This window comes from Phyllostomus discolor, chromosome 9 (genome assembly GCF_004126475.2).
Source record: "Phyllostomus discolor isolate MPI-MPIP mPhyDis1 chromosome 9, mPhyDis1.pri.v3, whole genome shotgun sequence".
Lineage (NCBI taxonomy): Eukaryota > Metazoa > Chordata > Mammalia > Chiroptera > Phyllostomidae > Phyllostomus > Phyllostomus discolor.
In genome coordinates, this window is record NC_040911.2 from 87,538,683 (window position 1) to 87,557,319 (window position 18,637).

At 43.7% G+C, this 18,637-nt stretch overlaps 1 protein-coding gene and 1 non-coding gene across 5 annotated transcripts in view; one reads left to right on the forward strand and one right to left on the reverse strand.

The window, feature by feature from the left end:
* The window catches only part of PHF20 (PHD finger protein 20), a 100,128-nt gene extending 82,418 nt beyond the window's left edge, over window positions 1–17,710 (forward strand). For all 4 annotated transcript variants that reach the window (XM_028524815.1, XM_036009772.1, XM_036009773.1 and 1 more), the window contains 5 exons: window positions 624–723; window positions 3,652–3,847; window positions 8,423–8,822; window positions 10,466–10,649; window positions 15,199–17,710. In XM_028524815.1, the coding sequence (XP_028380616.1) occupies window positions 624–723; window positions 3,652–3,847; window positions 8,423–8,822; window positions 10,466–10,649; window positions 15,199–15,341 (1,023 nt within the window). In that variant the 3' untranslated portion in view covers window positions 15,342–17,710. The remainder of the gene's footprint in view (window positions 1–623; window positions 724–3,651; window positions 3,848–8,422; window positions 8,823–10,465; window positions 10,650–15,198) is intronic.
* On the reverse strand, window positions 1,098–1,201 carry LOC114507125. The gene has a single exon (XR_003685402.1). It is a non-coding gene; the product is annotated as a U6 spliceosomal RNA (small nuclear RNA).
* Window positions 17,711–18,637: the final 927 nt, after the last annotated feature.

The window sequence follows — 18,637 nt, forward strand, 5'->3', positions numbered from 1 at the left end:
TTTTATACATAACTCATTGGTTTTTCATAAATAGCCCACTTGGTTGGTTAGGATAGTATCCCATTTTGCAGATGGGGAACTAAAGCTCAGGGTGCAGAAGTGACCCCTGCAAGGTCACAGAGCTAATGAATATCTGAGCCAGAATGCAAACTCAGGTTTTTGTCATTGCAAGTTAGCCTTACTCTAAGTACTTCAGCAATTTTTCCTCTGTCCAAAAGGTCAGGAAAGTTTAAGCCTCTAGAAATGAGAGTGAAAACCATGTTTAGAGACCAACATTGTTAATGGATCTAAATGTTCTTCATCTGTGTTGTTCAGTACAGTTGCCACTAGCCTTGTGCCGCTATTAAGCACTTAAGATATGGTGAGTGGGACTAAATAACAGAATTTTTAACTTAATTTGTTAACGCAAATGTAAGGAGCCACAGGTGGCTCATAGCTGTCATACTGGCTAGCAGAGGTCTAGGTGAATGGTTGCAGCTCCACACCTGTATAAGTCGGTTGTGGGTGCTCTCTCCCCACTCTTCTTCCACCTCCCGCTGTCCCCTCCCCTCACGGGTGGGTCTTATTTTTGGACAGAGGATATTTTCTGAGTTTAATTTTTATTGCTTCTTTAATTCTAACAGTGTGAAGAGTGCCAGTGCTGGCAGCATGGGGTCTGCATGGGATTACTGGAAGAAAATGTGCCTGAGAAATACACCTGTTATGTTTGCCAAGACCCTCCAGGTAGAGATTTCTGGAGTCAGGGATATTAACAGTATGTAGCCTTTTCCCTGGCACAGCTGGTTGTGAAGCAGCCCAAGTGTCCATGGTCTTGAGACTCATTCTTCAGCATCAGCTGGACTCTGACTCCTCTCACTCTGTCGCTCACTCACCTGGTGGCCAGCTTCCCTGAGCTTAGCAGTAAGAGACGTTGTGTGAAAAGGTTCGCCCAGTGGAAGAGCTGGCCTTGAGCTAGATTTATTTATTTTTTATTGTAAATGTTATGTAATGTGAGATATACCTTCTTTACATTTTAAGTGTACAGTACAGTATTGTGTATGAATGAAGCAGTGTTGTACAACCGATCTCTAGAACTAACTCACCTTGCGTGACTCTATAAAAACTATGAAGTGCTCTACAGATTTGCAAGTCATCCTTGTGTAAAGGCCATGCTAATCTTCTCTGTGTCGTTCCAGTTTCAGAACTCTCCTTTTCCTGAGAGTTCATGAGGATGTGGGCTCTGTCCTTGGCTTTTACGGGCTGGTCGGGGGTTGGAAACCTGACTCTGCTCCCTCTGGTGGCATCTGCCCTCCATTGCTTCATTGGCACCAGGGAGGGAGATGTGCCCTTGAGGGGAAAGGGAAAGGTGTGGTTTTGAAGAGCCCATCTGCCACCCAAAGCAGTGGGTTAATTCCTTAGCAGGGTCAGTTAATTTCATTGTTCCACGGCTACCAGGCTGGCCTGTGGCTCTTGGGTGCCCCTTTTCAGAGAAGTCTTAGGGGTGGATTATAAATCTGTTGTTCTTGTCTTGCTGTCAGTAGGGTGGTAACATCTTCTCCCTTCACCACCTGTAACGTCTCCCCTCAGCTCCAGTCCCTTGATCTCCTTCGCCTAGGCAATGCTTGAGAACCTCTGCTTCTGTTACTCCTTTTAGTCCTGTGAGGGCCTGGTAGGAACACCTACTCCCATTTTAGCTAATGAAAAAGAAATCGATGTAATAGATGTGAATGACTTTTTAAAATAATCTCATGAAGCAAATTGGAATTAGGACTGGTTTTCGGGGCCAAATCTCTTAATTTTGCTGGTTGTGTAGGGCGGAGCTGGCCACCACAGTTCATTTTCCGGCAGGTAGGTCCCCTCAGGGTCTGATAACCTCTGTCTGTGACACTGTGTCTCCTTGTGTTAGATTAGACCATAGACAGAGAGGAATCTGCTTCTGTTTTTCCCTTTATCTCAAGGAAAGAATATGGTCAGAAGGTTCATCTATGAGTCATAGAGTATTTTTGATGTGCAGAATCTCAGAGACCACTTAGTTTAGCCCCAGCATTTGACAGGCAAGAAAATACAGGCCCAGAGTGGACATGACAGAAGATGAAAACCAGTGTCTCTAACTTTTGTCTTGGAAAAACAACGCTGCTCTGAATCCTGTTCAGGTGGCTTCTTGTAGCAGCTGCCTCTGAGATTTCAGAGGGGCTCCTTAAGGCGCTGTTTAAAAATCTCTTTTATGTACTTCATTGTCTCCCATTCTTTCCCTCTACTTTTCTCTTTTTAGAAATCATACACATGTTCTTCATCAATTCCTGTACACTTTCTGAACTTATTTTTTAATAGTTTATTTTTATTGTATTTTTTCCATTACCATTTACCTCCTTTATACTCTCTTTAATAACTGTAATTGCCAAGACTGTGAATAGATTTCTCATTGAATTGAGAACTCGGTGTCTGTTGTGTTTGTAGACTCAGTTGCACTCTGCAATATCTTGTGCCAGAAGTTTAACCTAACAGAGTTAAAGGTTATTTACAGATGCTTTTAACAGAATCATGGTGCGTTACTATCACGAGTCTTGGTAAAGCCAGGAAGAGCCCAGGGACCTTGATAGGGATTATTTAGGTTATTCCTGGATATTGGGAGGGAAACAACAGTCTGAAAGTTGTTCCCTGGGCTTTTGGAGCTAGAAACGCTGCCAAGTCACATGGTGTCATGTTTTTAGTCCTTCTTAAGAGTCCCTGTGATGGATGAGACCACTGAAGCCATCCAGGTCATCTCCACCAGGTGGGTGGAGGTCTAGAGAAGGGAGGGAGCCTGGTCGTTACTTAGTTCAGTGGTGGTTGGCAGTTGGAGGGGCACCTGGGGATTCTAGCCATTTTATGAATCCATTCAGGGTGTATTTTTCCAGGCACTGGGAATACAACCTTGAACAAGATGGTTACTATCCTTTTGGCTTAGTGGAGCTGGGACCAGAAACAGATGTCAAAATAAGTCAGATGAACTAGAACTTGTTAGATAGGGATGACTGCTATGGGGTGGGGGTGGAAGGTGAAACTGATCAGAGAACAGCTAAGGGACATTGAAGAGGCTGTCTTACTTTGGGAGATGACAAAAGGCCTCTCTGAGGAGCAGTGGTGAGGAGCTGGTCTTGCAAAGGCCTTGGGAATAGTGCGCCAGAGTGTGTGCTAAAGCAGAGACCCTAGACCAGAAAGAACTTGGTATGTTCCATAAACTGAAAGGAGGCCACTGTAAAGGTGGGGCCAAGAGGGCAGAAAGTAGCCTGTCCTACAAGCCTCAGTAGGCCAGAGTTAGGGCTTTGGGTTTCTACTGTGTGCAGTGGAATGTCTTTTCAGGTTTAAATAGGAGAGGGGATGGTATGACTTAAATTTAAAGACATATTCCAGTTCCCACTGCACCTTTGGACATTTCGTGGAGATCAGGAAACTTCTTACATTTCTTACACTTCTTACAGGAAACTACATTTCTTACTATCTTGTCCCTAACACTTACTAGACAGCCTAGAATATAGGAGGTGCCAAGTAAATGTATATTGGATGAATAAATGAATATAACGGACACACCTACCCATCCTTCCAATCCTTTGTGTGATAATTGTACAACGGTGAAATAATACGGTTTCCTCCAGGCCAAGCATTAACTCTCTTTGTCATTCACTATTTTAGGTCAGAGGCCTGGCTTAAAGTACTGGTATGACAAGGAGTGGTTGACTAGGGGACATATGCATGGCCTGGCATTTTTAGAAGAGAACTACTCCCACCAGAATGCCAAGAAGATTGTGGCCACGCACCAGCTTCTCGGGGATGTGCAGAGAGTGATCGAGGTTCTGCACGGCCTGCAGCTCAAGATGAGCATCTTGCAGTAAGTGTGGCACCTATAGCTTTGGGGACATGTCTGATTTGGCATGGCCTGGCATGGGGATAGATTTGAGAAATTGGAAAGCTACAAAATCAAGACAGATGACCTTACTAAAAATGTTCAGTTATGAAACATTTTTTTAAAAGATTTTTATTTATTTATTTTTATAGAGAGGGGAAGGGAGGGAGAAAGAGAGGGAGAGAAACATCAATGTGTGGTTGCCTTTCATACACCCCCAACCAGGGACTTGGCCTGCAATCGAGGCATGTGCCCTGACTGGGAATTGAACCAACAACCCTTTGGTTCGCAGGCCCACGCTCAATCCACTGAGCTACACCAGCCAGGGTGAAACATTTTTTTAAAAAAATCAACTTTATTGAAGTATATTTACATAAATTAAGTTCATCTATTTTTTAAGTGTTCGTTGAGTTTTGACAAATGTATACATTCTTTCAGTCTCCATCACAGTCAAGATACAGCATGTGTATTTATAGTTTAGATTGTTTTTTGTTTTGGTGTCGATTCTAAAGTTTTTGTTTTTATTTTTTTTTAAGATTTTATTTATTTATTTTTTAGAGAGGGAAGGGAGGGAGAAAGAGAGAGAGAGAGAGAAACATCAATGTGCGGTTGCTGGGGGCCATGGCCTGCAACCCAGGCATCATGTGCCCTGACTGATCGAACCTGCGACACTTTGGTTCGCAGCCCTGTTTTCATTTTTTAAACTGGTAAGATAGCTCTGACTAGAGTGTCTCAGTTAATTGTCCCATAAGGCGAATGGTCACCAATTTGATTCCTGGTCCAGACACATGCATGGGTTTATGGGTTCGGTCCGCAGTTGGGGCACATCCCAGTCGGGGCGTATACAAGGGCAACCAGTCAGTGTTTCCTTCTCACATCAATGTTTCTCCCTGTCTGTCTCCCTCACTTCCCTACTCTGTAAAAATAAATATTTAAGATATACATAATTAAAAAAAATTACTCTCTTAACCGTTTTTTCAGTGTACAGTTCAGCAGTGGTAAGTACAAACAATATCCAGAACTCTTTTCATCTTGTAACATGGAAACTTTTTTTTTTTAAATATTTTATTTATTTATTTTTTAGAGAGGGAAGGGAGGGAGATAGAGAGAGAGAGAAACATCAATGTGCAGTTGCTGGGGATTATGGCCTGCAACCCAGGCATGTACCCTGGCTGGGAACTGAACCTGGGACACTTTGGTTCCCAGCCCGCGCTCAATCCACTGAGCTACGCCAGCCAGGGCTAAATGGAAACTTTTTACCCGTTAAATAACTCCACTTCATTTCCGTTCTGCCCAACCCCTGGCAGCCACCACTCTACTTCCCGTCCTTATGAATTTGACTGCTTTGGGTACCTCATGTCAGTGGGGTCCTGTCTTTTTATGACTGGTTCATTTCATCTAGTGTAATGTCCTCAAGGTTCATCTATTTGGTAGCGTGTGTTGAATTTCCTATCTCTGTAAGGTTGAATAATATTTCATTGTGTATAGTACCACATTTTGTTTATCATTCTAAACCTTGACTGGTAAGCAGGGTAAAATTGAAAGCTGTTGGAAGAGGCGTTGTTGGCAAGCCTGCTCTCTAGCATAGAGGTTGCTCAGTAAATATATCCCTTGACGGTTTGTTCATACAGAAAAGTTTTAAGCCTTTCAGAGCTGGACTTCTGGCTTTTAGTTGCCAGAGTCTGTAGTTAAATTGGGTGTGAATTCCCTTCTGTGGCTGCATTCTGTATGTCAGGTGACCCAAGTTTATGTAAACTCTGAGAAAGACAAGCAGCTCTTGTTGGAGTCTGTTGGCTTTTATAACCTCCCCCTCTTTACCAAATAGGGCAACTGAGCCTTGAGTGGGGCAGCCTCCCTCCACAGTTTCCAGGGCCAAGACTAGAACTCAGGTCCTGGCTCCTGCCAAGTACTTGTTCTAACCTTTCTAACCGCCTTTCCTCAGCAGTTCCATAAATTTTCTTATGGTGTTAGCACAATCTGTGCAGGGACAGCTTCTCTTCTGTAAAAATCTCTCCTTAAGTTCTCCCATAGGGTACCATTTTAGTGACATCAACAATGACAAACTAGCGCCACGAGTGAGTTAGCCATGACAGGCCACTCTCTGACAAGGTTTCCTTTGTGCTGACTAGTCCTGGAGGCCTCTTGGCGTCAGGCAGGGCAGAGTGTCAGAACCCTGAGATGGCAGAATTAGGGTCTGTTTTCTCTTGCATTTTGGTGGGCAGAGGCCTGGCTTCAAGTATTGGCATGACAAGGACTGGTTGAGCAGGGCACATCAGCGAGAATATATATTGGTTTGGGTGAAAGCTAAGCTGCTGTAACAGAGACCCCCAAAAGAGACTAAAACAAAATGGAATTTTCTTTCTCACACAATGCATGTTTCAGGGTAGGTAGGAGTCCTGGCCAGGTAGGTGACTTTCTCAAGGATTCTGTCTGGGGACTTAGGGACTTGGGATCCTTCTATCTTATTCCTTTGGCATTGCATTGGGATTATTCTCATCTGTGTGGTTGAAGCAGTCTCATCTGTACCTCAACTCTGCTCCAAGCCCCATAAGGGGAAAGTAGAAAAAGGAACAAGCAGTTTCATGGACACACCTAACTGCCGGGGAGCCTAGGCAGGGGGCTATGTGCCCCGCTGAAACTCAGGAGTGAGGGTAGAGTGTGTGTAAGAGAAGGGGAGGATGGTTGTGAGGTATGCTAGCTATTGTGACAGTATTTGTTGAGGTGAGCTGAATCAGTTGACAGCCCTGGATAGGAGTAACTATTCCTTCACTTTTTGTAAACTTGGAAAACTTGACTACATTTAAACCAAAGGAATTTCTTCTTAATGAGATGCCAGAAATGGACTGAGGTAGGTAAGAAGGTGGTCCCTGTAAAGGCCTAAAAAATCCTCAAGTGATGCTCCCCAGATGATGACCGTGGCTAGATTTCTTTTCATCTGCAGAATCAGTCAGAGGGTGTTCTCTTTCCTCGCTGAAATGCTAGTGCTCCTGGCCCTGTTCCATAGTTGGGCACTTTGTCCCTTGCATTTCCCTGTTTAGATCTTTCATCTTTATAGTGGTGACTTTGTACTGGAATTAAACCTGACTTCCCCAAGCAGTTCAGAAGAGGGTGTAGGGAGGTCTTTTTAGTCGTTATATGTGGAGAAAAGATTTGGGAGAAGGGGAGGTGGCCCCAACCTGTCTGTGCACATGGATAGTCTCTTGCCACAGGCTCTGGATCTTCATCCTCAGAAACACTGTTCCTTAAATGGCCTGGCCAATTTAATTTCAGGGGCAAACAATAAAAGGGAGTATCTTCAGAGCATCTTTTGTTATTTAAAAAGTAGCATACATGGCTGTGCATACCTTCTTTATGATTGACAGGGCTTACAAGGAAAGGCCAGGGTCATCTTTGTGTGAAGTGTAGGAGTTGGGGCTTCAGATCTTAGCTGTGAGGGTGAAAATTATAAGAGGGAGAAGGCAAAGACTTTCACAATTTTCATGCAATAGGAGGTCTGTACTGGGACTTCTGTGTTCCATGTTAACAGATTTCAAAGTTAACAATGACTCACATTTCCCTTGATGCAAGTAAGATTTTAGGGGCACTTTTGGGTGTGGACGTCCTGGGATAGGCTGTGATGTACCCTGTTGGAGGTGACCCAGGGGCCCATGCTGCCACAATGCTGGTGGTTTTCTCTCCTTCCCCAGTGGACAAGAGTGGTGTTGATACTGGGGATTGCTGGAGTGGGAGAGCTGAGAAAGGACAGTTGCATCCTCTTGGGAGCAGAATTTTAGGATCTTTTTTTTATAAGACTTTATTTATTTATTTTTAGAGAAAGGGGAAGGGAGGGAGAAGGAGAGAGAGAGGGAATCATCAATGTGTGGTTGCCTCTGGCATGCTCCTAACTGGAAACCTGGCCCTGGAACCCAGGCATGTGCCTTGATTGGGAATTGAACTGGTGACCCTTTGGTTCATAGACCAGCGCTTAATCCACTGAGTCACACTGGCTGGGGCAGAATTTTGGGTTCTGTAAGATCATTGGACACTTTTGTATTTATGACCTATTCCATTTCTGTAGGAAGGCGTCAGTAAAGTGGGGGAGGGGGCAATACCCATGTGTGGTAGATGCTGGGAAGTTCAGTTTGTGCTTTCCTGCTGATCAGTGTTTCTCAGCTGGGGCTGGAAAGGTGCTGTTGACAGTTATACCATGGGGTAATTCCTTGTGTGGCATCATCCCAAGCATTACAAGATGTTTAGTGCCCTTAGATTTTGTGAACTAAATGCCATTAGTACCCTTTGTCATCGTGACACTCAGAAGGCCCCACGTGTTTCTACATGTCTGTGGACCAAATGTGGGTAGCACCGCTCTGTCCTCCCACTCATTGCGAGTGTACACAGGGGAGTTTGCCTGGAGGTGAGGAGACCAGGGATTTCCATTCCTCTTTGCTTGGCAAAGGGTGGTTTGTTACCAGACGGCCCAGGTAGGAGCTCGTCTTCCTGCTGGGAGTGTTTGGGAACTGAGAAGCCCCTGCCGTGGTTCCACTTACTCCAAGGCCCTTTCCGTGTTTGCCCTCCCCACAGAAGCAGGGAGCATCCTGATCTGCAGCTGTGGTGTCAGCCTTGGAAACAGCACTCAGGGGACGGGAGATCTCATTCCAGACACATCCAAGTTGCTGAAGCCAAGAGCAAGGAGGAAGCCCCAAGCTATAGAACTTTAAACGGGGCGGTGGAGAAGCCCCTGCCCCTGCCCCAGTCTGTGGAGGAGTCATATATCACCAGTGAGCACTGCTACCAGAAGCCCCGCGCCTATTACCCTGCTGTGGAGCAGAAGCTGGTGGTGGAGACCCGTGGTTCTGCCCTTGATGATGCAGTCAACCCCCTCCATGAAAATGGTGATGATTCCCTCTCCCCACGTCTGGGCTGGCCTCTAGACCAAGACAGGAGCCGGGGGGACAGTGACCCCAAATCCAGCTCCCCAAAGGTAGGTAGCTTGCTTATAGTTGTTCTTAACTCAGTTGTCTGAGTGCTTCTGATTTCTCCATCTAGGGATAATTGTTCTGTAGAAGAAGATATTTATTATAATACTGTGTTTGTTGTAAATTTGTATTTAAATTTCTTATCACAGGGTTTTTTTTCTTTTCCTGTTAAAATGGGTGTAAAGTCGGGAGAGCCCAACAAAGATCATTGGTTCTGGGAAATGCCCACAAAATAGTATAGTCAGTGGGGGTGGAGAGGTGGGAAGTAGCGAGGAGAAAAGGGTACACTGGGACTTGATAAATGGAACTAAGTTAGGAAAATGAAATTTTTCTGTGATGCAATTAATAGTTGCACCTAGGTCTAATTCTTAGCATGAGCAAAGAATGAGTCAAGTGTGGTGTTAGGTATAAGTGTTTCAGTTGAACTTTTAACTTTGCAGCCCTGACATAAAAATAGTCTGTTTTGTGAAGATGTTTGCAAGTTTTATCAGTTTTCCCAAGAGCCATGTGTCATTTTTCTTTTTTTAAGTTATTCTCTTCTGGAACTCCCTGTGTCATCCTCTGGCTAGAGTTGTCCTTAACTGTTCACTGGTCTCATTCTACCCTGTTCTCAGTGTGATCTGAGAGTTTCTCTACCCTTGTTATACTTATTTTCACAGAATTGTGGGTATCACTAGCGTTAAATATGTTGCTGCTTATTGCGGAGAGGGAGCATCCAAATTTATAAGCCCCTCGGGGTGGGCATTGGATCTCATTCAGCCTGTGCCCTTGTTAGTGTCAAAACAATGCTGGGCAAGGCTGGTCTTAGAGACACCGGACACTTGGAGTCAAAGCACAAGAGTCTTTGGAGACAGACCCAGTTCCTAGTCTGAACGAGGCCCCATTTACGGTGTGGTATGATAGGTCACTTGACTTCCTCTGGCATCATGGCTTTGCACATAATAAGCTCTAAATAAATATCAGCTAGAATCTATTTTATTTCAAATGAATGAATGAAAAGTTGAGCTCACAAACCCCAGAACAAGTTTCTGCTCTTGCAGACTAGGCGGATTTCCTAGAGGCATCTGGTATACAACAACAGATCAGAAAATACTGGATCTAAACAAAACAGAGTTAAAAATCTCTTTCATGGGTGGCAGGCTGACTCTAGGCTAGCAATGTATTTTATAAATCTGATCCTATTTCATCTGCATGAACATTTAAAGTTTATTTTGCCACTTCCATAAGGGAACACAGAGGCTTGGAGAGGTGAAATAACTTACCCAGGTTCCCCTATTCAGAAAGACATGGAACTAGGACTTAAAGCCTATTTGTCTGATTGCCACAGACTAATTCTTGTCTGTACTTGCCCTGCTATACTCTGATCTCAGGGCTCTGGAAGGCATTCTCTTAGGCCCACGTCAGGCCTAGGGCATTGGGTCAGCAACTGAGAAGCAGCTGTGGGGCCTTCTGAGCCAGAGGTCTGTGCTGCCCTGAGGCAGTTGCAGTTGGTACAGTAGCATCCAAGAGAGAGGGAGGAAAGGGAGACAGATTTGAAATATTCAAACTGCAACTGGTTTTTCAGATGGTTTCAAACACTGCCTTGTTGGAGAAGGGGTTGGGAGCTCTCTCTACTTAATGATTTGAATGTAAGTCATTTCATTCTCAGGTGAGGGAATATGTCTCCAAAAAGGTCCTACCAGAGGAAGCCCCTGTGCGGAAGCTGCTGGACAGAGGCGGAGAGGGGCTGCTGAGCTCCCAGCACCAGTGGCAGTTTAACCTGCTGACCCACGTGGAATCTCTTCAGGACGAAGTCACACATAGGATGGACTCCATTGAGAAGGAACTGGATGGTAGGGCTCCTCCCTGGCTCTCTGCCCGTTCGCAGGCGCTGTGAGCTTATCAGGATGAGCTGCTATCTACACTGCCCTATCTGGCTTTCCAGGCACAACTCTATTCTTGCCTCCTCTTCTTTTCAGTCTCACTCACCTTCATTCCTCAAGATGGACCAGCCTTACTTGAAGTACTTATCGGGCACTTCTAAGGACTGCGTGGTGTCAGGAGTCCTGCCTCACTTGCCCAGTCTCTTCTGCAAAAGAGCAGCTGAGCTCTACTGCAGGCAGTGTTCGACTTGAGCAAATATTTACTAGCCAAGTTTGTTCTTTCTTTTTTAATTGATTGGTATTTTTAGAAAAAGAGAGAGACATCAATTTGCTATTCCACTTATTTATGCATTCATTGGGTGATTTTTGTATGTGCCCTGACCGGGATCAAACCTGCAACTTCAGCATATTGAGACAATGCTTTAACCAACTGAGCTACCTGGCCAGGGCTAACCAAGTTCTTAATTGAATTTTTAAGATATCCGAGGATTAATCTTGGGGGTGGGGGGGCTTTTATTTCACTCCTTGATGAAATCTAAAATGAAGCCTATTCCTCTTTATCAGTAGAGATTTAAGAACTTGGCTGAGTCATTTGTGTAGTCCTTGGGGTTTCTCCCAGATGTTACTGGTAACGGGTAGGCTTGGAGGACAGAACCTGTGGTGACCAACATGACCAAATTCAGTCTCTTTCGATCCCCAGGAAGTTGCTTGTTTGAGTTTTGAAGACAAAATTCCTTCTCGCTTGTTCATTTATCTCTCAATTATTTGTTTTCATCCTTAAAATGGAGCCCAATTAAGAAATAAATGTTCTGCCCTGGCTGGTGTGGCTCAGTGGATTGAGAGCTGGACCACAAAGTAGGGGGTCACTGGTTTTGAGTCCCAGTCAGGGCACATGCCTCAGTTGTGGGCTGGGTCCCCCGGTGGGGGGCATGTGAGGGGCAACTACACATTGATGTTTCTCTCCCTCTCTATCTCCCTCTCTTCCTCTCTCTCTAATAATAAAGAAATAAAATCTAAAAAAAATTTCAAAAAAAGTCTGAGAATTCTGGGTACAGTCAAGCCACTGTACTACTTTAACTGGGGATATAAAATATATGTGACAACAGCTCAGAAAAATACTGTATATTATACAATCTAGGGTCATGAGGTATGGCCAGAACATGTGTACCGCTGAGGCCATGCCAGGGGAGAACTGCTGTGAGGGGAAGCAATAACATGAAGGCTTCCTGGAACTCCTGGTACTGAAGTGGAGCCTTGGAGAGCATGATGTCTTCTGCTGGAGAGAAGGTGGCTCAGAGTGGATGTTAAGAGGACTGGTTCTACTGGAAAATAGATTGCTGTATTGGAGGGTAGTGAGAAGAGAGGGGGTGGGCAGAGAGACCTACATACCCTCATGCTTATGTCTTGCCCCTGAGGCAAACCTGAGGAACTGGAAATAGGAGGCTAACCAGAGTCCAATTGTGAGGGCATTTCTGGAAGGGGGAGTATTTTTTACCTTTTTTACTCCTAAACGGTTTGCTTGGGCACCTTAGAATTGTAATTGATGCCACTATCTGAAAACCCTACTAGGTTGCTGAAATAGTATTGAATATCAGACTGAAAATTATAGATGTTGAAAGTAGGAGTGGCGCTGGGTCCCTGAAAAGGCGAGTCTTAGCGTCGTGGAAACAGGGTGAACAGCATTCTGTTCTTGCCAAAGGAACCTGCCATTAGAGGAGAAGTCTGGGCCTACCTACTTCTTACTCACCGACTGACACCCCTGTCCCCTCCCATCCCATTCCATGCAGCTTGGGCAGTATAGTAAGGATGACAAGCCTGGGCTCCCTTCTCTGGCCTTCCAGAGAACTTTTTGTGTTGTGCCCTGCTGATTTGGGGCCATATACTCTGTTCATGTGCTGATACTCCAGGTCCTGAGAGGTACTGAGGAAGCATGAAAATCACTTACAAAATTTAAAGATTTTATGCCGATAAATAGACTTACATTTTATTTAATTGATTAATCAGAATCCTGTTTTATTTTTACTGCAGTAGGGAGTGAACTCTTCAGTTCATTTAAATACTATTGAGATAAAAGCTTCCATAGCAATTTGGATATAATACTATTCTTAAAACTGCCTAGTAAGCTGTTATGTGGACTGATACGTGTTTTAATTGTCATTGTGTTGATATTAATTATTTAATTATGTAATTGTGAGAATATTGTAAAACTAAAAGACAAAAGATATTTAATAACCATGAAAATTTTGAATCATTTAGCATTTGAATATATTATTTTAAGAAAATATGTTACTTTAGAGAGCATTGCCTCAACTGAGAGCAAATATGCTCAGTTGGTCTAAGTATATTTGAAATGAAGCCTTCTGCCTTGCTTATAGTCAGTATACTGACTTTGAGCTTTTTAAAAGAAAAACTTGCCCTGGCTGGCGTAGCTCAGTGGATTGAGCGCGGGCTGGGAACCAAAGTGTCCCAGGTTCGATTCCCAGCCAGGGTACATGCCTGGGTTGCAGGCCATAACCCCCAGCAACTGCACATTGATGTTTCTCTCTCTCTCTATCTTCCCCCCTTTCCTCTCTAAAAATAAATAAGTAAACTCTTACTTATTTAAACAAAATGAAAAAGAAAAACTTAGGGTGATGGTCCAGCACATGGTGTGGAGAAAAGGCAGGCTTGCTGGATGCTGGGGTTCAGAGGAGATGCTGTTGGCTGTACAGATCTAGAGAGGGCTTCCATCTTAGAGGCCCTAAACAGACATGTTCAGATTCTCAGATTCTTCTGGTCTGTGCACTAGTGCTTTCTCCCTATGTATGCTTCCTGGGTCACCACAGTATTGGGGGATATTTCTGGTGAACCTGGAATTATATCTAAAGTAGTTACAGTGACCATAACAGAGGGGCCTCTCAGCAATTGTAGGATCATCTTTTTTTTTTTAAGATTTTATTTATTTATTTATTTATTTTTAAGATTTTATTTCTTTATTTTTAGAGAGGGAAGGGGGAGAGAGAGAGAGAAACATCAATACATCAATGTACGGTTGCTGGGGGTCATGGCCTGCAACCCAGGCATGTACCCTGACTGGGAATCGAACATGCGACACTGTGGTTCACAGTCCGCGCTCAAACCACTGAGCTACGCCAGCCAGGGTCTATTTATTTATTTTTAGAGAGAGGGGAAGGAAGGTAGAAAGAGAGGGAGAGAAATATCAGTGTGTGGTTGCCTCTCACACGCCCTCTACTGGGGCCCTGGCCGGGTTTGTAGACTGGTGTTCAGTCCACTGAGCCACACCAGCCAGTGCTGTAGGATCATCTTGCCAGGGACCATTTGTCTGTCTGTCTTTCTTTCTGTCTCTTGGAATCAATCAGTCTAGCCAGCTCTGACTCCCTCTTTAGACTCACCCAGATGACCTCTCCCAGCATTGATTTGGAGTCATTTTTCCCTTTTGCTGAATAGTGCTCTGTCTCCTTCTAGGTTTTTTTTGCTTGTTTTTTGTTTTTTCTTTTTTAAAGACTTACAGATGTATTGAAAGTGGTCACTGTGGAGTTTTTCTTGCTCAGGAGGTTGGTAGTCACTCTCATGTGACTTTGATCCTTTACTCTTGGTTTTCAAGTTCAGGTCTGAGAAGGCAGTCTTATTTTTGTTACTTTCATGTCGTACATGTTGGGATTGGAAGGAAGGAAGGTTCCTCCTCCTTGGAACGCATAAGTACCAATACGAAATCTGATGAGGGGGTAAGGTGAGGTCTGTGGAGGTTGAGCAGTCAGTGGGGCATTTCACCAGGCCATTCCCACATTCTTTTCACTGCCTTTGTTGAGTTCCACACATAATTGAATGTTAGGGGTATAATGGTGAACAAGGCAGAATTGGCCTCTACCTTCATAGAGAAAGATTAAGTCATCACCATTATATATGATTACAAACTATGGTAGGTGCTCCGAAGGAGGAGAACATGAGAGAGCATACATAGCACAAGGACCAGACTCAGGGTGTAGAGTTGGGAAAAGTTTCCCTAAGAAGTGACTTGCAGGAAACAAAGCATTTAGAAAGGTGGGATGGAAGGCAGAGGGCTGGTTTTGAGGAGGGGAAAGGATTATGTGTGAGGCTATATGTTGCTTCAGAAAGCCTTCTAGACTCTAGCATTGCACTGCTGCAGTAATAGACTTGCTATGTGTGGCTATTTAATTAAAATTGAATAAAACTTAAATTAGTTCCTCATTTGCACTAGCCACATTTTTAAGTGCTCAGCAGCTACATATGGCCGGTGGCTACTCTGAAACAACACAAACATACACCATTTCCATCATCGCAGAAAGTTTGGCTGGACTCTACTGCTCTAAACCATTTGAGTTTTGTCCCAGGAGTAATTTGTAGAGAGGATGATGAACTGGCCTTGTTTCCTGAACTGGTCTTCCCTTCCCAGCTCCTCATGAGCAGTCAGATGGGATATGGTCCTAAAATTTTTGTTGAGTCTTGCACATCAAGTGTTGGGAACTCACTGGGTCTTCTTTCTCTCTTCTGCCTATAGTGTTGGAGAGCTGGCTGGACTACACCGGGGAACTGGAGCCCCCGCAGCCGCTGGCCAGGCTTCCTCAGCTCAAGCATTGCATTAAGCAGCTGCTGACGGACCTGGGCAAGGTACAGCAGATTGCGCTCTGCTGCTCAACATGAACCTGGGCACCCAGAACTAATCCAGGCACAATCCTGGGGTGCCTGCAGGAAGAACTTTGCATTTTAAATAAATAAACCTAGCATGCCGAATGCACGTGACACCGACTGACTTCAGGGATCTGAGCAGAGGGGATGTGGTGGACGTTGGACAAAGAGGCCATTTTGGCTGCCAGAGGGCCAGGCACTCTGATCTCAGAGCCTACCGAGAAGGTAGCAAATAAGACTCTTGGGATTCCCTTCTTCTGTGCACATTGTTGGATGGAGAGTGAGTCTTTTTGCACAAACTTCACTTGAAATCGTGCCACTGATGATAAATGGAATGAGAGCCAAAAAAGTTTCGTCGGAAACAGTTGTAAATTCAACTTGCAGCTTATTTAATTGACCTGTCAGGTTGGGGTACATGCCAAGCCTTCTGGTTTCTGCCTGGCATGGATTTAGGCAGCAGATATCATTTTCATTTTTCCAGCTTCATGGGAATGTCGTGACTTCATCCTTCTGTGGAGATTGGGAAGGAACAGAGGCCTTGGCTGCCCTGCCTTCTTTGTAGGACTCTTCACTTTCCTCACCACATCTCTTGCATGACTTCATGGTACCGGGGACAAGTTTCGTATGCTTTCACCCCAGAGTTGGCTGGGTAGTGTCTTTTATAGCAGAGCCCATCAGCCTGTGGAGGAACCAGAATCTCACTGTACTATGAATCTAGGAGGAATTCCAAACTGAAGCAGGCAGGGTCTGGAACCCAAAGGACAGCATTTTCTACCCACTTATTAATATCAACAGCTTCCCAGTTCTTCTCAATGTCCAAAAAAGTTTCCCAAAATTTTGAACTTTTTCACTGTAAAGATTTGTTACAAAGATGTGATTTGGGGAATTACCTTATTTTATATTGTTGTAAACAAACTTCAGATTCTAAGTGTTGCTTTCCTCCTTCCCTGAAGGGTGTATATTCAGTAGTGGCATTTTCAGGTTTGTTTTAATATCCTTTAACACTTTAAATTTCCTGTTTGTATTATTTTGTGAGATCAAGGTGATGATGCTGCTTAAGGTCCAGGTACAATCTGTACCTTTTGACACAATATCTGTTACTCTCACAGGTTACGGTTCCACATGTAATTGCTGTATTGTTGTTTTTCCTTAGTAGGCAAAGTTAAAGAAAATGTTCCATGTTTTGAGGAGTGACTCATTTTAGTTTTCTTATCACTAAAGGCGAAAAACAAAGCACAGTTGTCCATTAACACTCACAAGTTAATTATGGGTTTATGAATCTGTAATGTTATATGCTGCAAATATTTACTATGTAAACGTGAAGTAGCCAATATCTCAGAAGCAATGACAGTTATCTCCTGTGATCTGTGGAATGGTTAGGCTTTAAGGCACAGGTCATTATGGTCATGAAGGCCTCTGTACCAAGATCTGTTTCAAGGTGTGCTGTCCAGTGATTTATTCACCATGTGATATAAAACGAATTTAGGACAAGTTGACCTGCTGTAGCTTATCCATCAGGAGCACATGTAGTAGCTATGACATTTGTAATAAAAGCTGACACAATTCCTCTCTACAAAAGGCTGTTTCCCATTGCTAAAGTTGGCGTTTCTGGTATGGGAAGAAACGCTCAAGGAGTGTGCATGGCATCTGCTTTGCATAACTTAATCAGACAGCCACATTATGAGAACCATGTGATGCTTGTCTGAAAAGGAAACAGGATGGTTTTCTGTAGCCACAACTGTGAGGTATGACGACTTGTATTATTACTGATTTTTTTCTTCCTGAAAATAAGTTTGAGCGTCACACCCTGGGAAGCTGTAATTTAAGGTTGTCAATCTCATGTCTTTTTCAAAGATGGAATCAGAAACTGAACTACCCAAGTTTTGTCTGTTAATTGAAGAAATAATTCCATTTCACTCATTGTGACTTTTGTCCTTAGGGAAGCAGGGATGACTCCAAGTTCTGATAACCTCAGTGTACTTCCCTAATTTAAAGCCATGTTGAGGGGCTCCATCCTCATTCCTGGGTCAAGTTGAGTAAACCCCAATTTGGAGCACTGGAAACTGTTATTTGCAAATATTACTGTTACCATTTAGAACTATGTACACTACCTAAGTTTTGAGTAAAACTATCCACCTTTAAAAAATTGCCTTGACAAAAACAGTTCTGGTTTGACTGATCATTTTGTTTCTTTAAAAAGTGATAGAGTATGTGTAAGGTGGACCCTTGATGAGCCAACATTGCACTGTGGATACATATCTATGTTTACGCGCTATTAGAACAGAAGGCGCTGTATATAGAAATGTTGCTTTGAAGCAATATTTGCAAAACATGCAAACTTCTGTATCTGTATTTGGAAAAAATAAAACAGGTTTTTGTTGCTATATTTTGTCGTTATTGAATTATGAAATTCTCTATTAATATACATTATTTAATTTGCTGTAAACATTGTCTTTTAAAGCAGCAGTCCCCAACCTTTTTGGCACCAGGGATTGGTTTTGTGGAAGACAGCGGGGGCAGGAGCAGGGTGGGGACAGGAGCGGGGAGCTCAGGTGAGCTTCCCTAGGGGCCCAGGGGTTGGGATCCCATTTTAAAGGACATCTACTTTTTACATTCTAAACAGGTTTATCTTCTGGAGGGAGGCAGATGGATGCAAGCTCAAGATCCTAAGTCCTAAGAAAGTATGTAAAACACTTTTGAATTCATTTAAGTCTAATATTCGAAAATAAAATGCCCCACATAAGCCTCTAGCCCAGTCTTGGCTCATGTTTTGTGGTGTGAACGAATTGCAGGCTTACTAGATTTTGATTATTGAAAGTGCAGGGAAGACAGGTTTGGACTTCCTGGTAAGAGATGGCACCCACTACTTAGGGCCCTTCTCAGACCAATCCCAACTACCAGTGGATTCCAATTAGCTCCTCTTGGTTGGGCTGAAGATTCAAGGAACAGAGTGAGCTTTATTTTTAATTTCAGAGAAGGGAACATTGATTTGTTGTTCCACTTATATATGCATGTTTGATTTTTTTAAATAAAAAAATATTTATTGGCCCTGGCTGGTATGGCTTAGCACATTGAGCACCAGCCTGCAATCTAAAAGGTCACTGGTTCAGTTCCCTGTTGGGGCACATGTCTGGGAGCAGGCCGGGTCCCCTTTTGTGGGCAAACATGAGGCAACCAGTCAATGTTTCTCTCCCTTTCTCCCTCCCTCCTCCTCTCTCTGAAAATAAAATCTTTTAAAAAAAATTAATTTTAGAGCGAGGGAGAGAGAATCATCTGTCAGTTGCCTCCTGTACTTGTCTAGACCTGGGATC